Below are 21614 nucleotides of genomic sequence, written 5' to 3' on the forward strand. Positions count from 1 at the left end.
GATATCATTTTCACCGATGAAATTGGTGAAGAACTTTTTTACTGTCCGTTGGTAATGAAGGTGCAGTGAAGAAGTAATGTCATCCACTGCTGGTGAGGGTGGGAATAAGTTAATATAAATTCCTGGCAAAATCAGCCAGAAGTATGGGGGCGCCTGGGTGGCTCAGTCGGTTGAGCGTCCAACTTTGGCTCAGATCATGATCTCATGGTTTGTGAGTTCGAGCCTCGCGTCGGGCTATGTGCTGACAGCTGGCAGCCTGGAACCTGCTTCAGATTCTGTGTCTCCCTCTCTCTCTACCGCTCCCCTGCTCGCACTGTCTCTGTCTCTCAAAAATAAATAAACGTAGGGGCGCCTGGGTGGCACAGTCAGTTAAGCGTCCGACTTCAGCCAGGTCACGATCTCGCAGTCCGTGAGTTCAAGCCCCGCGTCAGGCTCTGGGCTGATGGCTCGGAGCCTGGAGCCTGTTTCGGATTCTGTGTCTCCCTCTCTCTCTGCCCCTCCCCCATTCATGCTCTGTCTCTCTCTGTCCCAAAAATAAATAAACGTTGAAAAAAAAATTTAAAAATAAATAAATGTAAAAAAAAAATCAGTCAGAAGTATGAATCAAAAGACTTAAAAATCGCTGGACTCTGTGACCTAACACGTCTACTTGTAGGAATTAGTCTAATATGATCATTAGAGGTGCAAAGATCTATGAATAAGGATATATATATATACAGACATTAATCACAGCATTATTTATAGTAACAGGAAGTTGTAAGAATCTTAACATCTAATCATAGAAGAATGTCCAAATAAATCTTGGTGGTGTCCAATAATAGAATATGATGCAGCCTTCAAAAAATTCTTATTTTCTGAAGAATATTTGATAATGGAAAATGCTCCCAATGTAGTTAAATAGAAAAAAGCAGAATTCACAACTTTGTATTCACTGCGATCCCAATATTATTTGTTTAAGTATTTTTGTTATGGATTTATGAATAAGTATATATGCAAAAAATTCTGGGAAACTATGACAAAATATTAAGAGTTTCCACTGGGTGGTGGGGTTAGATAGGATTGATAGGTTAGATAAGGATTGTTTCTTTATTTAACTAATTCCAATATTTCCAATATTTATAACATGAACGTGACTTAGAACTTAGAAATAAGGTGATTCATTTTTAAGAAATGGACGATCTCCTGGCTCCAGAGTAGAGCACAGATGAGAAGGCCTCCAGCCTGAGGGGCATGCAGTGAGGAAGCTGTTGACATAATCCATAAGCCAGTCTCTCATGAGGCCTGACCAGGTGGGCAACCAAGCGGAGAGAGGGCAGCTGGGAAATATTTGGGATCTACAGATGACTACAGAGGTGGACGAGAGAGAGAATGGCTTTGTGGGTTGAAGCTTGGGTTTCAGGCTTATTTGGGTGGATAGCGCTGCTGCCCCTTGAGACAGAAATGGAGAAAATGAGAGCAGTGAGGGGCTGGTGTTGGGTTCCAGGTGTCCGTGGGCAGCAAGAGGGCACTGGTCCATGACCATGTAGAAAACAAATAGTACCAATCTTCGAATGTTTTACTTTGACCTGTGATCTTGATAAAAATCCCAAAGGACAAGACATAGTATCACGGGAAAATCTGTAGCTGCCACTGTTTTAGTGAAGGCTGTGTTGTAGTTCCTAAACTGCGACAAGTTGTTATTCTTTATTATGAAGGAAAGGGAGGGGCACCTGGGTGGCTCAGTCGGTTAAGAGTCCAATTCTTGGTTTTGTCTCAGGTCATGATCTCACAGTTCATGAGTTCGAGCCCCACATCGGGCTCTATGCTGACAGTGCAGAGCCTGCTTGGGATTCTCTTTCCCCTCTCTCTCTGCCCCTCCCCTGCATGCTCTCTCTCTCTCTCTCAATCTTTCTCAAAAGAAATACACTTAAAAAATTTTAAGTGAAGGAAATGGAAAGGAAAGGAAACATAAGGAGATAGGAAGGGAAGAGAAGGGCAAGGAAACCTATAGAGACCCGTGATTAAATCCCTGACTTAATCTCCCTCACAAGTGCTCAGGGCCTCATACTCTAGACAGCGATTCACTTTGCTAAACTTTCGCGAGTCCCCATCCTCACAACATTCCTGAATGAAGATGCCCCTTTTCACGGACCAAGACACGCAGGCCTGCGGTAGGGGGCCACAAACTCCAGTCCTCAGATCCAAGGGGCAGGACAGCAACGAGACTGTCAGAATCTGTCCCATGTCTCTCCTGTGCCCACCTCACTGCAACCAGGCCCTGCTGGGAAAGCACAAGAATCCTGGGGTGTCCAAGCCCCACAGCTCCCAAACCCTCAAACTTGTGTGGTTCCAGAGTTTGAACTTTAAATTGAGCAGGGACTGAGAGGTCCCCCGGGGCCCAGAGCAGGAGAGCTGTGTGGCAGGGGACCAAGAGCTGGTCCTGGAGGCCTTGGCCCTGGCCCATCCCAGAACAGTGTGTCTGCTTGTAACGAGCTCAGCACTTGCCGGCTCTGTCTCCCAAGCCTCGGGTCAGAACACCTGGCAGCCTGCTCCAGCTACCTGCAGGTGCTAATGTCACTGGGCAGTAGGTGTGAGGTAAGGACAATCGATCTAGCATGTGGTCTGTTCTCATGAAACCTTTTTTCAGTGTATGAAAACCGGAATATTTGCTTGTGAAAGAGGACGTAATGATACTAGTAATATTGGCTACCACTTACTGATTGCTCATCATGTGCCAGGCTCTGTGCTAAGAGCTCTGCATGCCTTGTCTCGCTGGATCCTCAAAACTACCCCACAAGGAAACACTATTCTTATCTCCACTTTACAGGTGAGGAAGGTGAGGCTCGGAAAACTGTGAGCAAGTGGCAGGTCTGGGACTTGGGCCCTGGTTGGTCTGACTCCAAAGCCCACACTCACCTGCTCTGCCATCCAGCGAGGAAGTAGTGAAGCAGGAATCCTAGATCCAGTCATGTCAGGGAACTTGTAACGGAAGCTTTGGTCCTCTTATTCCCATCACCTTTCTTTTAAAATAATTTGTGAAGCCTAAAATAAAATATCAAATGGTTCAAACTAGTCGCCAGTCAATGAAATTGATACAATATTTACCTTGCAAAGTAACCCTGGGTCTGTCAGACCTCAGGGTTGGAAGTTGCTAGACAGAGTGAGGAAATGTTTCAGGGGTTACAGAGTACTAGAAGTCACCTAATTGAGTGCTTCCATTCACAGAAGGAGAAATTTCACCAAGGTCATACAGCAGAATCAGAACAAAGGCAACAATCGCTCCTGTCCCAGGGCTCCCAGTCCTAGCTTGTGGCATCACCTTGACTCTCAGGAGGTCTAAATCTAGGGTGTGGAATTAGACAATTATTCTCAGACACTCGGTTTGCTATCTCTGTGTGAACCTGATTTTCCAGAACATGACAGAGTGTGAGACATTGGCAAATAGATGCCAGAGTGGTTTTCTGAGTGTACTGTGAGATAATATCGTACCCAAATACTCAGCAATATTTCAGGTTCTCCTCCTCCCAGCATGTGGTAGGATTACACAGGGCCAGTGAAGTTTGGGCAGATGTGACACATGTCACTTCTGGGGCAGAGCATGTAACCGCTGGTGTGAATGCCCTAGTGTGTCCTTCCCCAGCCATCACAACCTGTGATGTCCAGATGGTGGAGCCTCCATCAGCCAGGATCTCTGAGGAAGACAACATGGAACAGAACCCCCTAAAGACCTACAAAGGACATGTAGCATGAGAAAGAAGTAAGCCTTTGTCATGGTAAGCCACTAAGATTACCTGTTACTGCAGCAAAACCTAGCTCATCTTAACTGATGCACCCAGGGAACAGCAGCCGCTCTCTGGTGTCCCATCTTGTGGCCATGGAGCAGAGTCAAAGCTGTCGGTTACCTGGACACATGGCATTTTCTAGATACAGACCTATTTCTTTGGGGCCATAAGTCTGTCACCCCATGAGCTGGTTCTAATTTCCATGAATGTATTATGATCAGACTCCTAAATTGTGAGGAAACCCACTACTCTCTGACTTAGCTCTTCAGAAAGAGCAGGTGCCGTGACAGGGAGAAGACTGGCACCCTCAAAGTTCTTCTCCCAGCAATCACAACGGTTGCATCCTCTGTTGCTGTGTGTGTGTTGGTGGGGGAGGTGATCTCAAAGTGAGACATCTGGGACGAGGGTTTGGAGCAGCAGAATAGCACCGGATCTCAAATGGCAATCATCGACACTGCCTGGGTGCAGGCACCGAGAGTAACAATGATGAATCGGGCATGACCCTTTGATTAAAATAGCTCACAGTCACTTGAGAGAGGGACAACACACTACAATGCAGGGAAGAACGCAATTAACCTGTGCTTATGGCAGTAAGCATCATGCTGTTGGGATGGTCAGTTCTAGGAAAGCATCTGAGCGGGCTGTGCAGAGGAGGGGTGTGAGAGCAGAGCCTTGAAGGATGAGTGGAAGAGAAAGGCCTCTCCAGGTTGAAGAAAGAGTATGAAGAGGGATGAGATAGGAGTGTGTGGGGTTTGTCCATTAATGGGGAGTGGTCTGGTGAGGCTGGAGCAGGTGTGTGTGTAGGGGAGATGGGGCAAGCAGGCAGGCCACAGCCTGTTTTCAAAAGCCCTAAAATGCCTCTGCCATTCCCACTTGGTCTTTTTGTTAGAGATGAGGGTGAGGAAGAGAAATGTGGGGACAGGTGGTTTCCCACCTTTCACCTACTTGGGAACCCCCCCCACACACGCGTCCACACACAAACACACACACACACCCGTGTCAGGTATCAGAATTTGAGGTTAACATAGCTCAATTTGTAAAAACACACCGAGTACAGACAAAGCCCTTATTCTTGCATCTGAAACATTGTGGGTATAATCCACACACATGAGGTGATAACCTAGAAAAGGTGCTTCCTTTTAACTTCTTTACAGATTTCAAGTTTTACTTTGTCTTTACATTCTAGACTCAAAGAGAATCTCAGAGGTTTCTAAAGCCCAGAGAGAGGAAGGGACATGCCCAACGTCACCTAGCGTGAGGGAATGAGCGTAAAGTATTAGGACGGAAGCCACACCAGCCTCTGCTGTATTCTCAGCTCCTAGCACAGGGCCTGGCATATAGTAACTGCTCCACAGTTATCTGTTAAATGAGTGAATGAATGAGCCACCATCATACTCAGGCAATTCTGTATCTTTTTGCCAAGCCTCAGCAAGAGAAACCCTGCCCTTAATTGCTCATGTGGATAAGATGTAAGGTCCAGCGCTGACCCAGATTAATCAGCTGCCTCTGTATCTCTAGAAACACCCTTAACAGTTACCCTAATTCAGGCCAGAGAAGGGAACAGTGGCACCGGCTCTGGGGATGCCGGGGGTCATGACAGACGCTGGAACCCTTGTCAGGAGGTGGTGAGCACAGATCCAGCAGGTGCTCTGTGACTGAAGATGCAGCCTTTGATCTGGATCCTCATACAACATGTAGCACTAGGCAGCACACTAGCACCTTTGCGGGTCTGCCTCATCTGAGCTACACAGCACCTCCATTTTTCAGAGGGATTCTGAGTCTCAGATAAGCCATGTGACTTGGTCAATCTCACGCAGCTAATTAGTGCTGAGTGACACTGGGGTGCAAAGCTAGGTTTTTTGAATCATGCATTGAATATCTGTTGAGTGACTGCTCTTGGCATCACTCACTGTAGGAGGTGTGTGAAAGAAGGAAATGGGGTCCTGCTCTCTAGTAGAGGGGACGGGTGCACAGCACACTGTAGAACAGAGGGACAACCAAAGGTGGAGGAAACACAAGAAGGGAGCATGTAACCTCTCATGGAGCAGGGAGAAGAGAGACAGAGAGAATGAACAGGGCTCTGAAGGATGAGCAGGAAGCCCCCACTGGGGAAGGGAGGGAGGACCTGCCTCTAAAAGGGAATGCCTGGATGGCTGTCAATTAAGCATCTGATTCTTGATCTCAGCTCAGGTCTTGATCTCAGGGTTGTGAGTTCATGCTCCGTGTTGGGCCCCACACTGGGCATGAAACCTACTTAAAAATAAATAAATATAAAAAAATAAAATAAAAGGAAACTTCTTGGGCAAGATGTAGCACTGGGAAAAGACAAGATTCATTCAGCAGAGGATGAGCCCGTCAGCTCCTACAAATGCTAGATGCAATGAGGAAGAGGAATGAGGGGGAAAAATCCAGCCCTGACAGACAAACAGAACTCCAGTGCTGTCACAGGACAATGGCCTCACAGTCAATCCAGGAGTGGAGGTGACTATATCTTCTGTATGTTAAATGTCACACTCAGCTCCTGTTTCTGCTTTAAACCAGGGGTTACCTGGGCCATAAGACAGCCTTCCTGCCTAACAAGACTGCTGTACCTTAGAGACATTAGGGCTCCCTCCTGACACTGGCATTTCCCAAGGAGGCAATGAGACCAGCTCAGAAGAGCAAAGAAAGCCACCTGAGAGAGAACTGCCACCTCTGCCTACCCCTCCCTTTTAAACTAGTCACTGAATGACAACACCCCTGCCAGATTAGAGCCTGGTGTTCCCTCCTCCTGAGACATCATTGTCAATATAATTTATTCTATAAGGCAATATGGAGGCCAAGAAGTGAGTCACTTGGCTTGCATGACCAGGATTAGATCCTGTGACCAGTGGCTCTACTGGAATTTTATGTTCTTATATGATCTTCTAAAAATCAATGGATGAGGGAAGGAAAAAAAAATCGATGGATGGCCTATCATTCCTTAAAGACAGATGACCACACATCAGGCTTACACATCTTGTGGAATGGAAATGTTTGACCCTTAATGCCCAAAGGAACACTAGATGAGCATCACCCATCACCCACAGGCCTTCCAAAGTTCATCTCACCTAATTCAGGGAAGAAAGGGGGCAACCTTATAATAGGTGTGATATGTTTCTGTCCATATATTTTTCTTACTGGTGTACCCACAGCACCTGAACAAGACCTAGCACAGAATAAGTATTCAAAACCCATTCAGCAAATGAATGAATCTGAAATACCATGAGCAAAATTCAACCATATGGAGTCATAACCTAAAAAAGATGCTTCCCTGAACAGCCAAGGACTCCTTATATTACAAAGGAGTGTGCCAAACATGAATCCTACCCTTGTCTCCCCTGCACCCACCCTGGGGAAAACAACAAAGAGTCTAGGGGTCTAGAATGTGCCTCATCTCCCTAAGTTACGTCACAACTTGAGGCAGAGCTGAGGGCCAGCTTACAGGCCAAGCTCAAGTTGTGATGTAACTTAGGGAGATGAGGCACATTACAGGTCCAATCCTCTCATCAGATGATGAAACTAAATTGCAGCGGCAGGGGTGACCTGCCCCCAGGGCACACATCCAGGCTGCTTGGCTTCCAGGTCAGCAAGAGCTTCTTCTGAGAGCTGTGTGGTCCAGACAGGGAAGGAGGGAGAATGAGATGGCAAACCAGACGACTGTGACAGAATACATCTTGCTGGGGCTACACGAGCACCCTAACCTAGAGATGGTCCTGTTTGTGCTCTGCCTGGGCATCTACTCCATGAATGTGCTGGGGAACTCCCTCCTCATCGGCCTAAACATGCTGGACCCCCGCCTGCACAGCCCCATGTACTTCTTTCTCAGCAACCTCTCCCTCATGGACATCTGTGGCACATCCTCCTTTGTGCCTCTCATGCTGACCAACTTCCTGGAAGCCCAAAGGACCATCTCCTTCCTTGGTTGTGCCCTGCAGATGTACCTGACCCTGGCGCTGGGCTCCACGGAGTGCCTGCTCCTGGCTGTGATGGCATATGACCGTTATGTGGCTATCTGCCAGCCACTTAGGTACACAGAGATCATGAGTAGGTGGACGTGCCTGTGGATGGCAGTGCTGAGCTGGGGGACAGGTTTTGCCATTTCACTGCTGCAGTCCCTTCTCACCTGGAGCCTCCCCTTCTGTGGCCACAATATCATCAATCACTTCTTCTGTGAGATCTTGGCAGTGCTGAAACTGTCCTGTGGGGACATCTCTCTCAATGCACTGCTATTAATCATGGCCACGGCTGTCCTGACACTGGCCCCACTCCTCCTCATCTGCCTGTCCTACATTCTCATCCTTGCTGCCATCCTTAGGGTGCCCTCTGCCGCAGGCCGGTGCAAAGCCTTCTCCACCTGCTCTGCCCACCTCACAGTTGTGGTGGTTTTCTACGGGACCATCTCCTTCATGTACTTCAAGCCCAAGGCCCAGGACCCCAACCTGGATAAGATTATTGCATTGTTCTATGGGGTCGTGACGCCCTCACTAAACCCCATCATCTACAGCCTGAGGAATGCAGAGGTGAAATCTGCTGTCCTAGCCCTGCTCTGGGGAGACCTGCTCTCCAGGAAATTGTCCCACCTTCCCTGTTGCTCTTCAACTGTGTCACGCAAGACAGCTAGGTCCGTCATGGTAATGACTTCAAATCGCAGTGGCTGAAACCCACAGGGTTTCTCACTCTTGCTGCAGGTCATCAGCAGTAGACTGGGCAGGCGGATCTGCTCTGAACCATTGTTTTCATCCCTCGGGGTGTCAGGATGATAACGCAGCTACCACCTGGAACATTGCTAGTCACCATGACAAAGCCTGGCTGGCTCTTCAAGCTTCACTTCCACTTTATCCACCAACGCAAGCACATGCCATGGCTAACATCAAGGGGGAGGTGAAACACACTCGCCATGTGTCTGGAAGGAGCGGGAAGACTGAGAAATCTGTAAATAGCCTAACAGTTGCCACGCCATCCTACAGTCAACCCAAGAGCCACTAGAGACGTGCCTTCCTTTTCTCTGACCATCACAACCCCACACATCGAATTAGTCACTAAGTTGAGAAAATCCACCTCCTAAGAGCTCCTAAATGGGTCCCTTCCTTTCAATGACATTGCCTAAAAAAACCTTCACTATCTCTCTCTCAAGTATCACAACAGCTGTGTCACCACATTTTTGTCCTCCAAACTCTCTTCAAAATCCTTCCTCTGCACTAGCTAACGCCCATTCAAAAAAAACCCAAACAAACAAAAACAAAAACACCAAACTGATCATGCTACTCTCCTGCTTAAATCCCCCCAGTGGCTCATTTCCCATGGGATAAAAACCAGACCCCACCTCTCCATCCAACCTCATACTGGCTGCTTGCCTCAGCCCCACTCCACCCACACACACTCTCTGGGCCCAGGCCTGGCCAAACTATTCCCAGTTCCCCAACAACTATCAGTCTGCCCTGCCTCTGTGTCTCCCCCTTGCTCTTCCTTCTTGTGTCCAGACACTTCTTGACCTTTAGTTAACATCTACTGGCCACTCATCACAGACCAAGCGAGGCACAATACTGTGTCCTAAGTGCTTTACTCACTGGGGACCATTTGGAATGACAGAAATCTCAGTGGAGGAATGCAATATGGACACTGGTGACCAGAGAGAACCCTCTCCCAACACCTCGGCATTACAGAATCATTCAGCCCTCACTCAAATCTTCCCCCCTCTTCCTGAAAACCCCTCTGACTCCTCCTAGCTGGGTGGGGTCTGTCCCAGCTCTGTGTCCCTCTTCAGTGCCTTCTGTACTCTGCAGACTCTGTTCTGAATCCCAGCTATTTGGGTTCATGCAACCTAATGACCTGAGTCTGTACAACCTAATATGAAGAAAATGTATTTCTGATACGTCAACAGCCCACATCTCTTGGCTCACCATTCAGTCAGGCACATCACTCTGCTCAGCGCCCCAAGGAAAAGAGAATGCAGAAAGCAGAGAACAAAGGGATTTTTCCTGGCTTTTGAGCTTCCTAGGCTCTAGTCTTAACAGAAGAGTCTTAAGGCATAGACAAAAGATTAGGGAGAAAAACTGAAAAGGGAGACTTCTCCACCTCCAGATTATTAAAAGATTCTCTAAGCTAGGGAGAAGAGAGAGGAGAGGACGCAGCAAGGGCACTGGCACAGAAGGGTCCAAAAGGAAGAGGCCCTGGACCCCAATCCCGAGGACAAACCCCTGGACAGGGTTCCAGGATCTGAAGGATAGAGCAACTCATGCCTTGCTGGTCAAGTAAAACTCCCAAATAGTCCCCCAGAGGAGAAATGGCTTCGAGGGCAGCCGAGGCCTCACAGGTCTTTGCATGTGGCACAGAAGTCAGGAGAGCCTCAGCACTGAAAAGGGTTATGCAGATGGCACAGGAAAGCGCTCGGGGATGGCCTGCCTGCACTGCTGCCTGGGGACCAGGTGGAATGTGGGAACGCTCAGGGGATGGGTGCAGTGTGGACCCCGGTGACCAGAAAACTCTCTCCCAACATCTCTGCATTATATAAGATCCTTAAGACTCAGCTGTGACCCTTGTGGAAAGAGAAGAAATCCCAAACTGACGAAGGATGTTTCTCAGGCAAAATGGGGACTCAAAATAGAAGTTATGTACCGTGATATTTCTTGCACATTTGTGACTTGTACCTGCTAATCCAATTTCCTGAGACCTCAGCTTCCTTTCCTGTTGGGTGTGGGCACCACAAGGGAGGTCTGTCTCACTAATTTAAATCATGTCAGCACACACACACACACACACACACACACACACACACTCACTCACTCACAACTCCCTACTCCCAGTGAATGCAGCCAGCCATGAGAGGGCAAAAGCTCCAGCAGCTCATTCTGGCTGGGTTCCCGCCACCCTTGCTGATTGCCTCAGACCCTCTCTTACCCTCTCCTCCCCACACCCTTGGCCCCAGGAAAGAAGGCAGCACAGAACCAGCAAATACTTCATTGGAGACACACCAGACTCCACCTGCATCAACTCAGAATACCAGCCGCCCCAGCCCCAGCCCCATCTGTCCTGCAATCCCCCTCCCAGCACAAGACAGCATGGCACAGCCCAGATGCTGCCTTGGGAAGGAAGCCTGAGGCCAGAGTTGCTGAGCTGCTGGGAAGATCTGGAGACTCAGTTTCCCCAAGATGGACTCCATTTCCTCGGGAATGATGCCATGTTCTGAGAGGGCTTTGTCTCCCGGGGAAGGAATCCATGTCCTTAGGAGGGCTCCATATCCCTGGGAAGGACTCCACACCCCTAGGAGTGACTCCTTGGTCCTGAGGGGCTCTGTGGCCCTGCACAGGCTCCAGTCCTTAAGAAGGACTCCATGGATGCAGGAAGACTCCAAGCCTTCAGGAAGTGCGCCAGGCCCCTAGAAGAGCTCCATGTCCTCAAGAAAGACTCCGTGGCCTCTAGAAACACAACCTGTCTCTTATCCCTGGGATGGCTCCACATTCCCAGGAAGGGCTCTCTGCCCCTAGGAAGGGTTCATATTCCCCAAGGGCCAGGCCCAAAGCCCCCCCCTCAGCTGGCACAGATGCTGCTGACAGTGGCCCCTCCTGGGCCCACAAGGCCCAGCTCCTCCTGCTCATTGATGCACAGCTGGTAACCGCAGCCCCGGGCCCGGGCTCCAGATGGGACCCGGTGGTCAGTCTTGGCACGTGGGGGCAGCAAGAAGCCCACACTGCCAGCGATGAGCATATGCCAAATGCTGTGAATGTAGAAGTAGTTGTCTCGGGTCTCCACAAAAGCATAGAGTAGGACAGCACTGCCTGCAATAAGGCTGCCCGGGCACAGGTAGAAAAGCCAGCGGCGCCACGTGGGTGGGTAGCAATGCCGGCGGCGGACGCTGCGTACTGTCTGGGGGAAGCAGAGAAGTGGGACTCAGTAATACGAGGCCTTGTAACCCGAGCCAGAACTGGTCATTCTCAGGCTTCCCTGGAGCCCTGGTCGCGACCTGAAGGCACCTGCCAAGACTGGAGTGGGCACCACGAGCAGCGCCATGATGGTGACCGGGTCCAAGCCCATCTTACATTGAGGACCAGACACTCAGGGCCCTGCACCCAGGTGCTGCTGGGACTTCCCCCTCCCCTAGCCCTCCCAACCTTACCCAGGCTGTGGCCAAGATCCCCAGGGCGAAGAGACTGGGTCCGAGCAGGTTCCAGAGTCCATGCCGATCAAGCTGTAGAGCCATAGACAGCAGCATAGCCCCCAGCAAATACAGCACCTGGAGAAAGAGGACTCCGGGGGCTGGGCCGGGTGGGAGAGGGGCACTTGGCAATGCCCCCAGGGAGAGGTTGGGAGTGAATTTCAAGTAGACTTTGCCTATGGTTGTCCCCCAGGGCCCACTCTGGACTGACCTGCTTGACCACAGGCTGTAAACGAGCCATGGCAATGACAGTGACCCACACCGACATTAAGGAGCCCAGGAAATCACAGAACTGCAGCACATCGTAGTCCATGATGCAGAAAACCACAATGCCTGGCTGGTCACAGGCATGGTAAAACTGGAGGAAGAAATGACAGGCATTGAGAGAACCTGGGGCAGTAGTCCAGGTCCGTGAAACTGGAGAAAGAGACGATGAGGGTAGTATACTGCTGTCAGAAAAGCAGAGGTCAGAGATCACAGACTGAGCAGAACTGGGAAATGCCTGACTGACTCCCTGCTTCTGAGAAGAATGTGGTAGGGAGGCCTGGTCTGCTTCACAAGTTGTATGTATCTGGCAGCCCCGACCCGTCCTCACCCTCCTAATCTTTCTGCTTCTGGAATGTACTGTGGTGAGCACCAGGCAGGCAGGGGATCCAGGTCTGTCAAACTGAGGCCAATCCTTCCCTACTTCTCATGCTCACCATGGGTCCCACCTATAATCCCCACCCCTGGCCCAAGCTGTGGGGCTGGACTCTGATCTTGTGGCCAACCCAGACCCTAAGCCACCCCTGCATATCCCAGTCTCCCCTGATAGCTCAGCCTCATCTTCAGATGCATTCATCTTCAGGCTTACATTACCTGGCCCTCTTCATCCCCTCCCACCCAATGTCATGGGTGGAGAGATGAAACAGTAAGGAAAAAGGCAGTCCCTAGGCCATGGATAAGAGCATGTCACTTTACACCACAGAAAAGAATGTAGGGAAGGGACAGTGTCCACCTATCCTCCACCGTGGGAAAGATGGTAAAGAGGAGAGTATTCAGGAACTTCAAAGGGGGTGCAGAGGACACAGGTGGAACTGGATCAGACTATACTGGGCACCCCCATTAAGGAACCAAGGTCTGCGGTCAGCCGTCCTTGGTCTGTGGTCCCAACCCCTCTGCCTCTCTGGACAATGCCTCTGGCATCCTGTGCTCCCTTATTTGTAAAAAGAGCTACCCAGGAATAACCTGAGTTCTCTTTGCCTTAGAACATCTACTGTCACCTCTCTCTGAACTTCCATGTAGAATTTATGTGATTTGATTATTTGATTATTTATTGGTATCAAACACTAATCACATGTATGGTTTTAGGACTATCTTTGGTGCAAAAATGACAGGAACATATATCCCTCTGTGTCATGTGCTATGAGCCCACCCAAAGACAAAACAGGACCTATGAGGACAAACAGCTCCAGACTGAAAACGAACATCATGGTGGCATGCTCACTCCCCCATCACCTGATACTGTCCCTGCTCCGGGTCAGGAAGACTAGATCCTTATGGTGATGAAAGAAGAAAATTTAAACGCTATAATGGGAGAAAAAAGGTTTTTGACCTGTATAAACGATGAAAATCTACTCATTGGAGCTGACCTTGAGACATACTAGCAGATTTTAGGGGATCAAAAAAATTTCTTAAGATTCTGTGAAACAGTATGCTTGATCTCTGTCCCCTGCATGTCACCCCAGGTCCTCAGGGAGCCATGTCTACCAAGGGCATCTCTTGATCAGAGAAACAAGCTGGTGTCATTGCCAGGGTTGGAATGAAATACATCAGGCTGAACTGAAGCTGGGGCAGGAAAGCTGTGTTGTACCACCCAAAGGTGGCCTTTGAAGCAGCTTCATCACTGACTGAAGGGACCCTTTAGGTACAACTTTCAGCCCAGATCAACTTCTTCATCATTCTATTGAAAGGCAACCCTACATCACAAGGACTCTCTGAATCCCAAGAGAGGTGGCCTTACAGACCTCAGTGAGAGAGGTAGCCCAGCCTTCCACAGGCATAACCTTGGCTGTGGGTGGAGGGCAGGGATATCCAGTCCACAGGTGAGATAAGAGGTAGCTGAGTAATATCACAAGTCATTCCGTTCTGGCAGCAATGGGTCTCTGTCGCTTCTGGGAAGAATGGAAGTGGGAGAACCTGGTCTCCTGCTTGACTGCATTAGAGTTGAGAATGAGAAGGTGGAAGTGAGGTCAGGAAGAAGAGTTCAGGAAAAAACATTCTATCCTGACCTCAAATGACAAACCATGACACCCCAGCCTTAATCAAACAGTATCCCCTGTAGAAAAAAAGCAGATGGAAAACAGAAGCAGGTCTGTTGTGAAAACTAGAAGAATCCCATCCAGGTGCAGAGCTGCCAACAATAGAGTGGGAAAACAGACTCGCAAGTTCAGTCTCTAGAAACAAAGGATGAGAAAGAAATTGCTAAGTTTCTTTTTAGCTTGTTGAAGATTTCATCCAGTTATTCAAATTGTAAAATTTGCACCTGTGACAAAGGAAGAAATGTGAATAATGTAAGAATAGGGAGGAGCTAGGAGTTTAGAAAAAGAAAAAAAATGAAAAAGAAAACTTAGGTGTATTAATTGGCATTGGGAAACCTTGGGTTTGATTCCTCCAAATTTTAAAGTCCTAAGCTTATGTATCTGTCTTCTGTCTTTCCCTTCACTTTGGAGGTAAAAATGCTGTCCATTCAGAAAGAGACTGCTTTGGAATGATCATGTTTTGAGTATCCCAGGCTTTTAAGTTTGGGGACATGGCTCCTTCTTACATATTATTAAACTGAGAAAGTGAGTTCTTACTGGGAAACTCTGAGAGACTTTTCATGAGAGTCCTGCATCTGCATTAATATTAGTGTTTAAACACACCTAAAAGATTTATTTATCAAATTTTTCTTTCTCTTGTATGTCCTAATTAATTGAGAGTTAATTTTGGTTCCTAATCAAATCAATATTTTGGTCTTTTGCTATTTTAGCTATTGGATATTGATTATTCTCTACCTCTAAGACCAGATATAAGTACTACAGCTACTAAATTACCCAATACTGTTTTCTGATTTGGATTTCATTTTAAAACATTAATTCTACATTTCAGCTCTCACCGAGCACTTGCTCCATCTGCCTGACTTTCAAGTATTTAGGAGGAAATGCCCAAACTGGGCATTTCTGGAATGCCCTTTCTGGAAGAGGGACTTGTAATAAATCCTTCAATCTCAGATAAGAGAAGATACACATCAGCAAAAGAAAAGTAAAGCCGAATCACCTAGTAGTGAAGACACATCTAAAGGAATAATTAATTGAAGGCTGAGTTTCTCCTAGGACTTTCTCTGCACTGAAAAAAAAGAGTAGGGGATAATGGAGAGCTTGTCTCTGGAGTAGAGAGGTTTGGAGAGCAATCATTTCACTAGTATTCTATGGCTGATTATTCTCCAAGCATACTAAAAGGTCAGAGAGATTGTTTAAGGTTGTAGGAAACCCACGGGGGTAGAGTTAAATTAAAATTGCAGCGTGAGGAGAACACCAATCCTAATCTGGCTACAGTTACTGCTGAATGTCTAAAAACACCATCAGTAAAGCCCATCACTGACTCCTTCATGGGGCACAATTTGCTAGGGAAACCAGCCAACAACCTGTGTCAGCTTACTTCATTGAAACTCCTCAACCTGGAGAAGACAGCATCTTGTCATTATATATTCTGGGATATACATATTTGCTTCCACCTGCTCTATTATTCGTGTAACAGAATCCATTATCCCTTGCCGTGGTACCCCATTTATTACCATCTTTAACCAGGAGACACAATTTGTAGTCAACAAAGGAAAGCAAATCACTCACCACCACAGACTTCACTGGTGTAAACATATTGCCCATCTCCTAGAAGCAACCGGCTGAACAAAACACCAGAATGGCCTCCTGAAGGCTTAGTTATGGTGTCACCTGGGAGACTCTACTCTAAAAGTCTGGAATACTCTCCTGTATGTTTGGTGCCCAGTATGTGCTCGGCAAGCTCTAGTCATCTTATACTTTATGCCATATATGTTCACGAAAGCACATCCCTACTGTAATAAACTCCTCCATGCAGAAATAAAGAAACAAACAAACTTGTAATATCGTTGATCCACTGAAAATTATGGGCTATTGTCTACATTGGTATTCCTTATGTTAGCAGCAATAAAAAGAAGTGATAGAAATAACACAAGAAGATAAGGGAATATTTAAGAAAAAAAATTTAGACAACAAATTGGCTTTTGTTAATATAATTCTAATTTAATTTGATACTTCCTCAGCTTTGGACAGTTCTTTACTTATGAGGTAATTTTTGAAAATTAATGTAAATTTTTTTTCTATGGAATTTTATATTTTTATAACCTAACTATAGAGTTCACCTAACGTTTCAAAATGGAGTTATCCAGGCACTATAGAATGTAAAACTGAAAATGCAGATATATTCAATCCGTGCAAAGATTGGAATATTTGCACTCAGGATATAATGGAAGTTACTGCTATTCTTTTATTTTCTGCTTCCATTTCCTCTTGGAAAAAATCATGGGATTTTGCCAAGGGCCACTAAGAATGATTTGTGAGGTATGAGAAACAGAAGAGATATGAGAAGGCAGGCTTGTAGCCAGGATGTCAGCAGTCAACAAGGAAAGCCCCAGACATCAGCTCTGTCTGGGTCTTTGGGGAGCGGATTGTAAGGATCCGACTAGCACTGTGAAGGGCTCACGGCTTTGGACTGCATGCGTTAGAGTTGCACAAATGCAATTATTGATAGATTTCCCTTGATGACTTCTTGTATTTGGTTATATTTTCTGACCTTTTCATTGGTTCCTACCTTTTAAGAATTTGAGAACTATTTTAATTTTTTTAATGTTTATTTATTTATTTTGAGAGAGAGAGAGAATGTGTGTTTGTGTGTATGTGTGTGAAATGGGAGAGGGGCAGAGAGAGAGGGAGAGAGAGAATCCCAAGCAGGCTCCATCAGTGTGGATCCCAATGCAGAGCTCAATCTCATGACCATGAGATCATGTCTTGTGCCAAAATCAAGAGTCAGACACTTAACCAACTGAGCCACCCAGGTGCCCCTTGAGAACTATTTTTTAAAAAAGAATTTGAGAACTATTAACCTGAGGTCATAAGGTTCTCTAAATACTTCAGGATTTCTGAAAAACTGAAGTCAGGTTAGAAATTTATCAATTGCCTCGCTGCCTTGGTACTTGGAGAACAATATAGCTTAGTGATTACATGTGAGGGATCTATGGTTCTACCACTCATGTTACACCTCAGACAAAGTAGGTAAACTGCCCTCATCTGCAAACATGGATGATAAGGGCATCTATTTGGGTTCCTGGGTGGTTCAGTCAGTTAAGCATCAGACTCTTGATTTCAGCTCAAGTCATCATTTCACAGTTCGTGGGACTGAGCCTGAGTCAGGCTCTACACTGATAGCCTGAAGCCTGCTTGGGATTCTCTCTCCCCCTCTGTCTCTCCCCTGCTTGTGCACATGTGCTCGCTCTCTCTCTCTCTCTCTCTCTCTCTCAAAATAAATAAGCTTTTTAAAAAAAGTACTTATCTATTACTCTAGTGCTATTGTGAGAACTCGGTTAGCAGTGCCTGACACACTAAATGTTATTTTATTATTACCGTTATCTGAACTGGTCTTGCTACATACAAAATCAAGTGCTGGATTTGTGACCTGTTTTTCTTTTAATGTATTTTACATATTATGTAATGTATTTTGCATTTTAAATATTTTACATATTTACACTTTGAACTCCTGAAGAACAAACCTACTGTTTACTCCCATGCCTTGGATAGGACTCGATGCGCTACTCCCAGGTGTAGACTGTCCTGGATTTGAAGACAGGGAAGAGTGTCATCTACTGCCCTGGGACTGTTACCTGCAATATGATCAATGGGTCCTTAAATGCAGACTGTGGAGGAACGAAGTAAATCTAGACTAAGTAAAGAATGGGAAAGGAAGAGAGATGGGAACTTGCCCAGGAAAACTGGATGACTAGTAGCTCTACATTTTGGCCCATGTGGTAAAAGAACAGGGGTTAGAGCAAGACTTCAGGCAACACCTCAGAGGCCAGGATCTTTTCCTTGATCTTTTGCTTATTATCCTGTGTGTTTCTCTTTTGTAAGTAGACTCCACACCTGACATGGGGCTTGAACTCACAACCCTGAGATCAAGAGTCACCTGGTCTACTGACTGAGCCAGCCAGGCATTCTGCTTATTATCCCATTTAAGAAAGTGGAAGCTCTGCATGTGATGTCAGTCACTGCAGGCTCCCCTGGTGTTCCAACTGGGGAAAAGGCCTTTTCTGTCAAGGACAATTTGCCACTGTATCCAGAATATGAGGAGTCATCTGGCATACTAAACATTCTAGAGCCAATGCCCAGATGTTCGTGCAAAGTGCAGAGAATGGACACAGTCTCCCCACATGCTCCAGGCTCCTAACACACTCAGGTACTCTTACTAACTATGAATTCCATTAGATCTGCATGCATCCAGGAGTGGGCTGGTGGAACAGTTGTTGTTAGAGGATGCGGTAGCAACAGTATAAAGGGCATCTGGCAGTAAAGAGAAACACTCTCTACTATAAAAATAGAATGAGGCACTGTCAGAGCAGGTCTAAAAGGGGTGGGGGGCAGCCAAGCAAAATCGGAGTGTGCCCTTCTCACCCAGCTGAAGAGGCCAAGGTCTCTCTACAGGGCATGGTTATAGCCTCCTCTTCCTCATTTGTGCATGAACATCCTGGAGGACCCTACAGCATGCCCTTCAATTCACCCCCTACTTTCTCCTGAATGATAAGTAGGACTTTTGTGATTTGGACATATGTGTGATCTATTAATGCTGAACAAAACGGAAACACATATTGATTTTTGTGATTCTTGTTGCCAAGACAAGAGGAAAGTCTGAATCTATCTAAGATTTCTGCAGTGCTCATAAGCAGGCACTATATGTCACCAGATGCCAAGAGTCCAGAGATGAGCTGAAAAGATCCCTAGATGCAGCATCTCAGGGGGAAAATCTACGTGGGGGTTACATCACAGTCGCAGGCTCACTCCTCTACCTTTTCCTTTCACTGTGATGCTTGCTTGCTCTAATATGAACTTTTCTGTTTGTGGAGGAGTGGGAAGACACGGAGAGGGGATTGTGGACATTCTGTAATGGGAGGGTAAGGATTTAAAACTATACTAATCTTCATCAAAATATGCTCCTTTGAGCTGGAATTTTATGTCACACCACCACTTCCCATGATGGCTCAGGACGCAGCTGAGTCCATAAGATTTCTTAGGATCCCAAGAGCCAGAATGCTCTATAAACTACCCAGGTAGAGACATCCTCTCTGTCTTCCAAAAGCTCTCATGAGAGTTCAAGGAGGCCATGGTGACTAAATGGGGATACACCTTCTCATACCATAAGAACATGCTGAAGATGCAGAAGTCCCCAAGACAATGAGGAACATGAACACAGTGTAGCTAGCCCTCACATCATGAGAAGTGGAGACTCCGTACAGAGACATGGGAGAAAGTGCAGATCCCTTGCCACCGTTCAGAGTGGAAAGGTGAAGCTGTGGACACCGTTCCATACCATAAAACAGCCAGGGTGTTTAAGTAAAGGTCTCCTTGGCCCCTGGGGTGTGACACAGCTGGAGAACACACTGTTTCTAGTGGCTGCTGCTTATCTTAAGTTACAAACGGCCTTGTTAATTTATCCCAATGTGCCTTACAAAAATTACTATAGTCTTCGCATGCCATGACACTGCTGTAGAAGACATCGTTGAAAAGGAGACATCCTCATATGATGAAGGTGTAGACATCCCCACATCCGTGGAAAACACGGTGGAAATGCAGACCCTCACCCATCACCATGAAATAAGGACTTGGTGAAGACACAGATGCACCGCATACCGTGGAGAAGAACATGGTGAAGGTGTAGACAGCAGCCTCCAGCACATATCGGCTCCGAATGGCCAGGACCACGGGTGGCAAAAACATGAGGTTGCTCAGGCAGAGCAGAAGTGTGGACAGCAGCTGGAATCCATAAGTGAGCGCATCTGCACTGTCAGTGCAGCCCCAGCCCCTCCACCCTGCGAGGGGGGAGAGCACAAGGTGGAAGGTGGAAGAGGGCCAAGGCAGCCACGGTTGGGTTCGGGTTGGGCAGACACTTCTGCTGGCGGCCTCTTGCCAGGCGCAACGTCACAGCCGGTAGTGGGTGGTCTCACCCTGGCTCGGCCCTCCAATTCTCTCCAAACCCATTCTCAGTTCCAGCTGCCGCCCCGCAGTCCAGACCACCCCCCCACACCCCCCCACCCAGGAGCCCACCGGCGCAGCTCCCTGGCCAGCCCAGCCCGCTCACCGGCCTTGCACTCGCAGGCCGCGTACAGGTAGTTGTGCGTGCGCAGCAGCTTGCACTGGCCATAGGGCCCGCAGTCGTCCACGCAAGGGGACAGGAAAGTGCGCAGCCGCACCTCAGCCGTCGCGTTCCGGCACCGCACGTACCTGCGCACATGAGGGCCGTGGTCACCTGCGGCCCCGGCCAGGCCACTACTTCCCTGTCCCAACCCCGCCCTGCCCCGCCCCGCTCCGCTCACCGAGGCCCCACGCCGCACAGAGAGCGGAGGGTCAGGAACCAGGTCCCGGTCTGTGGGAAGGGGATTCGCAGCCTGGCCACTCTGGAAGTGGCACTGACGGAGAGGAGGAAGCCAGCCAGGGACTCTTAGAGAAGGGAGAAGAGGGCATATATCAGTGAGAGGGAGGAGGAGTCAGTATGGGGTCAAGACCTAAAGAACCTTCACCCACCTGACCCTACTTCCCTAGCCCATCCTTTCTCCATACCATCCCCTACTGCCCCAGCCCCAGACTTAAAGCCTCCTCTGCTTCTCCCGTTCCTCACCCCCACCTTTAGAACAGGTCACTGCTGCATCCCCCAGGCTCAAGGGCACCTCGTGAGTCAGGCATCCAAACACTGTCACGTTTTCCTGGCGCAGGGAGCTCTGAGGAGGGCAGGTATGAAGAAGAGGCAGTCACACCCTCCAAGCCCTACCACCACCCCACCGCCCCCAGACTCCTACTCCTACACCCTCCAAGAGCTCGCTGGACATCCATTCCTGTAGGTGCTCTCCACGCCAAAGCCTGCCTTTCTCCTTCTCCCCGTCTTTTTCTCTCCTTCTCCCTCTCTCGTCTCCATTCTTAGAACAGAAAAACTGGAGAACACCAGATCTTCCACAGCAGAGATCTTTCAAAAACTAATGAGAAGGAAAGGCCCAATTCTGAATGTTGTCTTTGAGCAGAATTGTTTAAACTCTGTCTAGGCAAGGGAGAACATCCTGTTTCAGTCCTGTCTAGCTTGCTGGAGGGAATAGGAGGGGGACTGTTGCTGGATGTAGAAACTAGTTGTGAACAAAGGTAAGTGTAAGGTTTTCAGTCACCTTCTTATCTTCACCTGGGTCTGAAGGCAGGAGGCGTGTAAAGAAATGTATTCTTCCTCAGGTGAAGTGATCCTAGGTACTAAATATCAGTAACAGAATGCCTGAGGGGTTAATGTAGCAACCTGTCTGGGATTTAAAGAAACCAGATATCCACAGGACTAAACGTAAGGAGCGTCTACAACAATAAAAGTAACAGGATGCCATA

The 21614-nt window shown here is 47.8% G+C and overlaps 2 protein-coding genes across 17 annotated transcripts in view; one reads left to right on the forward strand and one right to left on the reverse strand.

Moving 5' to 3' along the window:
• TMEM8B (transmembrane protein 8B) overlaps positions 1-21614 on the reverse strand; it is an 82895-nt gene that overhangs the window by 32101 nt on the left and 29180 nt on the right. For 9 of the 16 annotated variants that reach the window (XM_047829274.1, XM_047829271.1, XM_047829273.1 and 6 more), the window contains 7 exons: positions 20881-20974; positions 20573-20696; positions 20338-20480; positions 19890-20068; positions 12146-12292; positions 11896-12012; positions 10774-11641 (listed from right to left, as the gene is read on the reverse strand). In XM_047829274.1, coding sequence (XP_047685230.1) covers positions 11198-11641; positions 11896-12012; positions 12146-12292; positions 19890-20068; positions 20338-20480; positions 20573-20696; positions 20881-20974 — 1248 coding nt within the window. In that variant the 3' untranslated portion in view covers positions 10774-11197. Of the gene's footprint in view, positions 1-2895; positions 3022-10773; positions 11646-11895; positions 12293-19889; positions 20069-20337; positions 20481-20572; positions 20697-20880; positions 20975-21614 lie in introns of those variants that run through there. The other 7 variants (XR_007146143.1, XR_007146144.1, XR_007146142.1 and 4 more) reach the window with 5 other exon arrangements.
• Positions 7424-8440, forward strand: LOC125150434 (olfactory receptor 13C7-like). The gene has a single exon (XM_047830389.1). The coding sequence runs from the start codon at positions 7424-7426 to the stop codon at positions 8438-8440; it is 1017 nt and encodes a 338-aa protein (XP_047686345.1).

Source organism: Prionailurus viverrinus, chromosome D4 (genome assembly GCF_022837055.1).
Source record: "Prionailurus viverrinus isolate Anna chromosome D4, UM_Priviv_1.0, whole genome shotgun sequence".
In the NCBI taxonomy this organism is placed as follows: Eukaryota; Metazoa; Chordata; class Mammalia; order Carnivora; family Felidae; genus Prionailurus; species Prionailurus viverrinus.

Bases quoted from the DNA above. Each gene is read 5' to 3' on its own strand.
- LOC125150434 (XM_047830389.1), top strand. From the start codon at position 7,424: ATGGCAAACCAGACGACTGTGACAGAATACATCTTGCTGGGGCTACAC.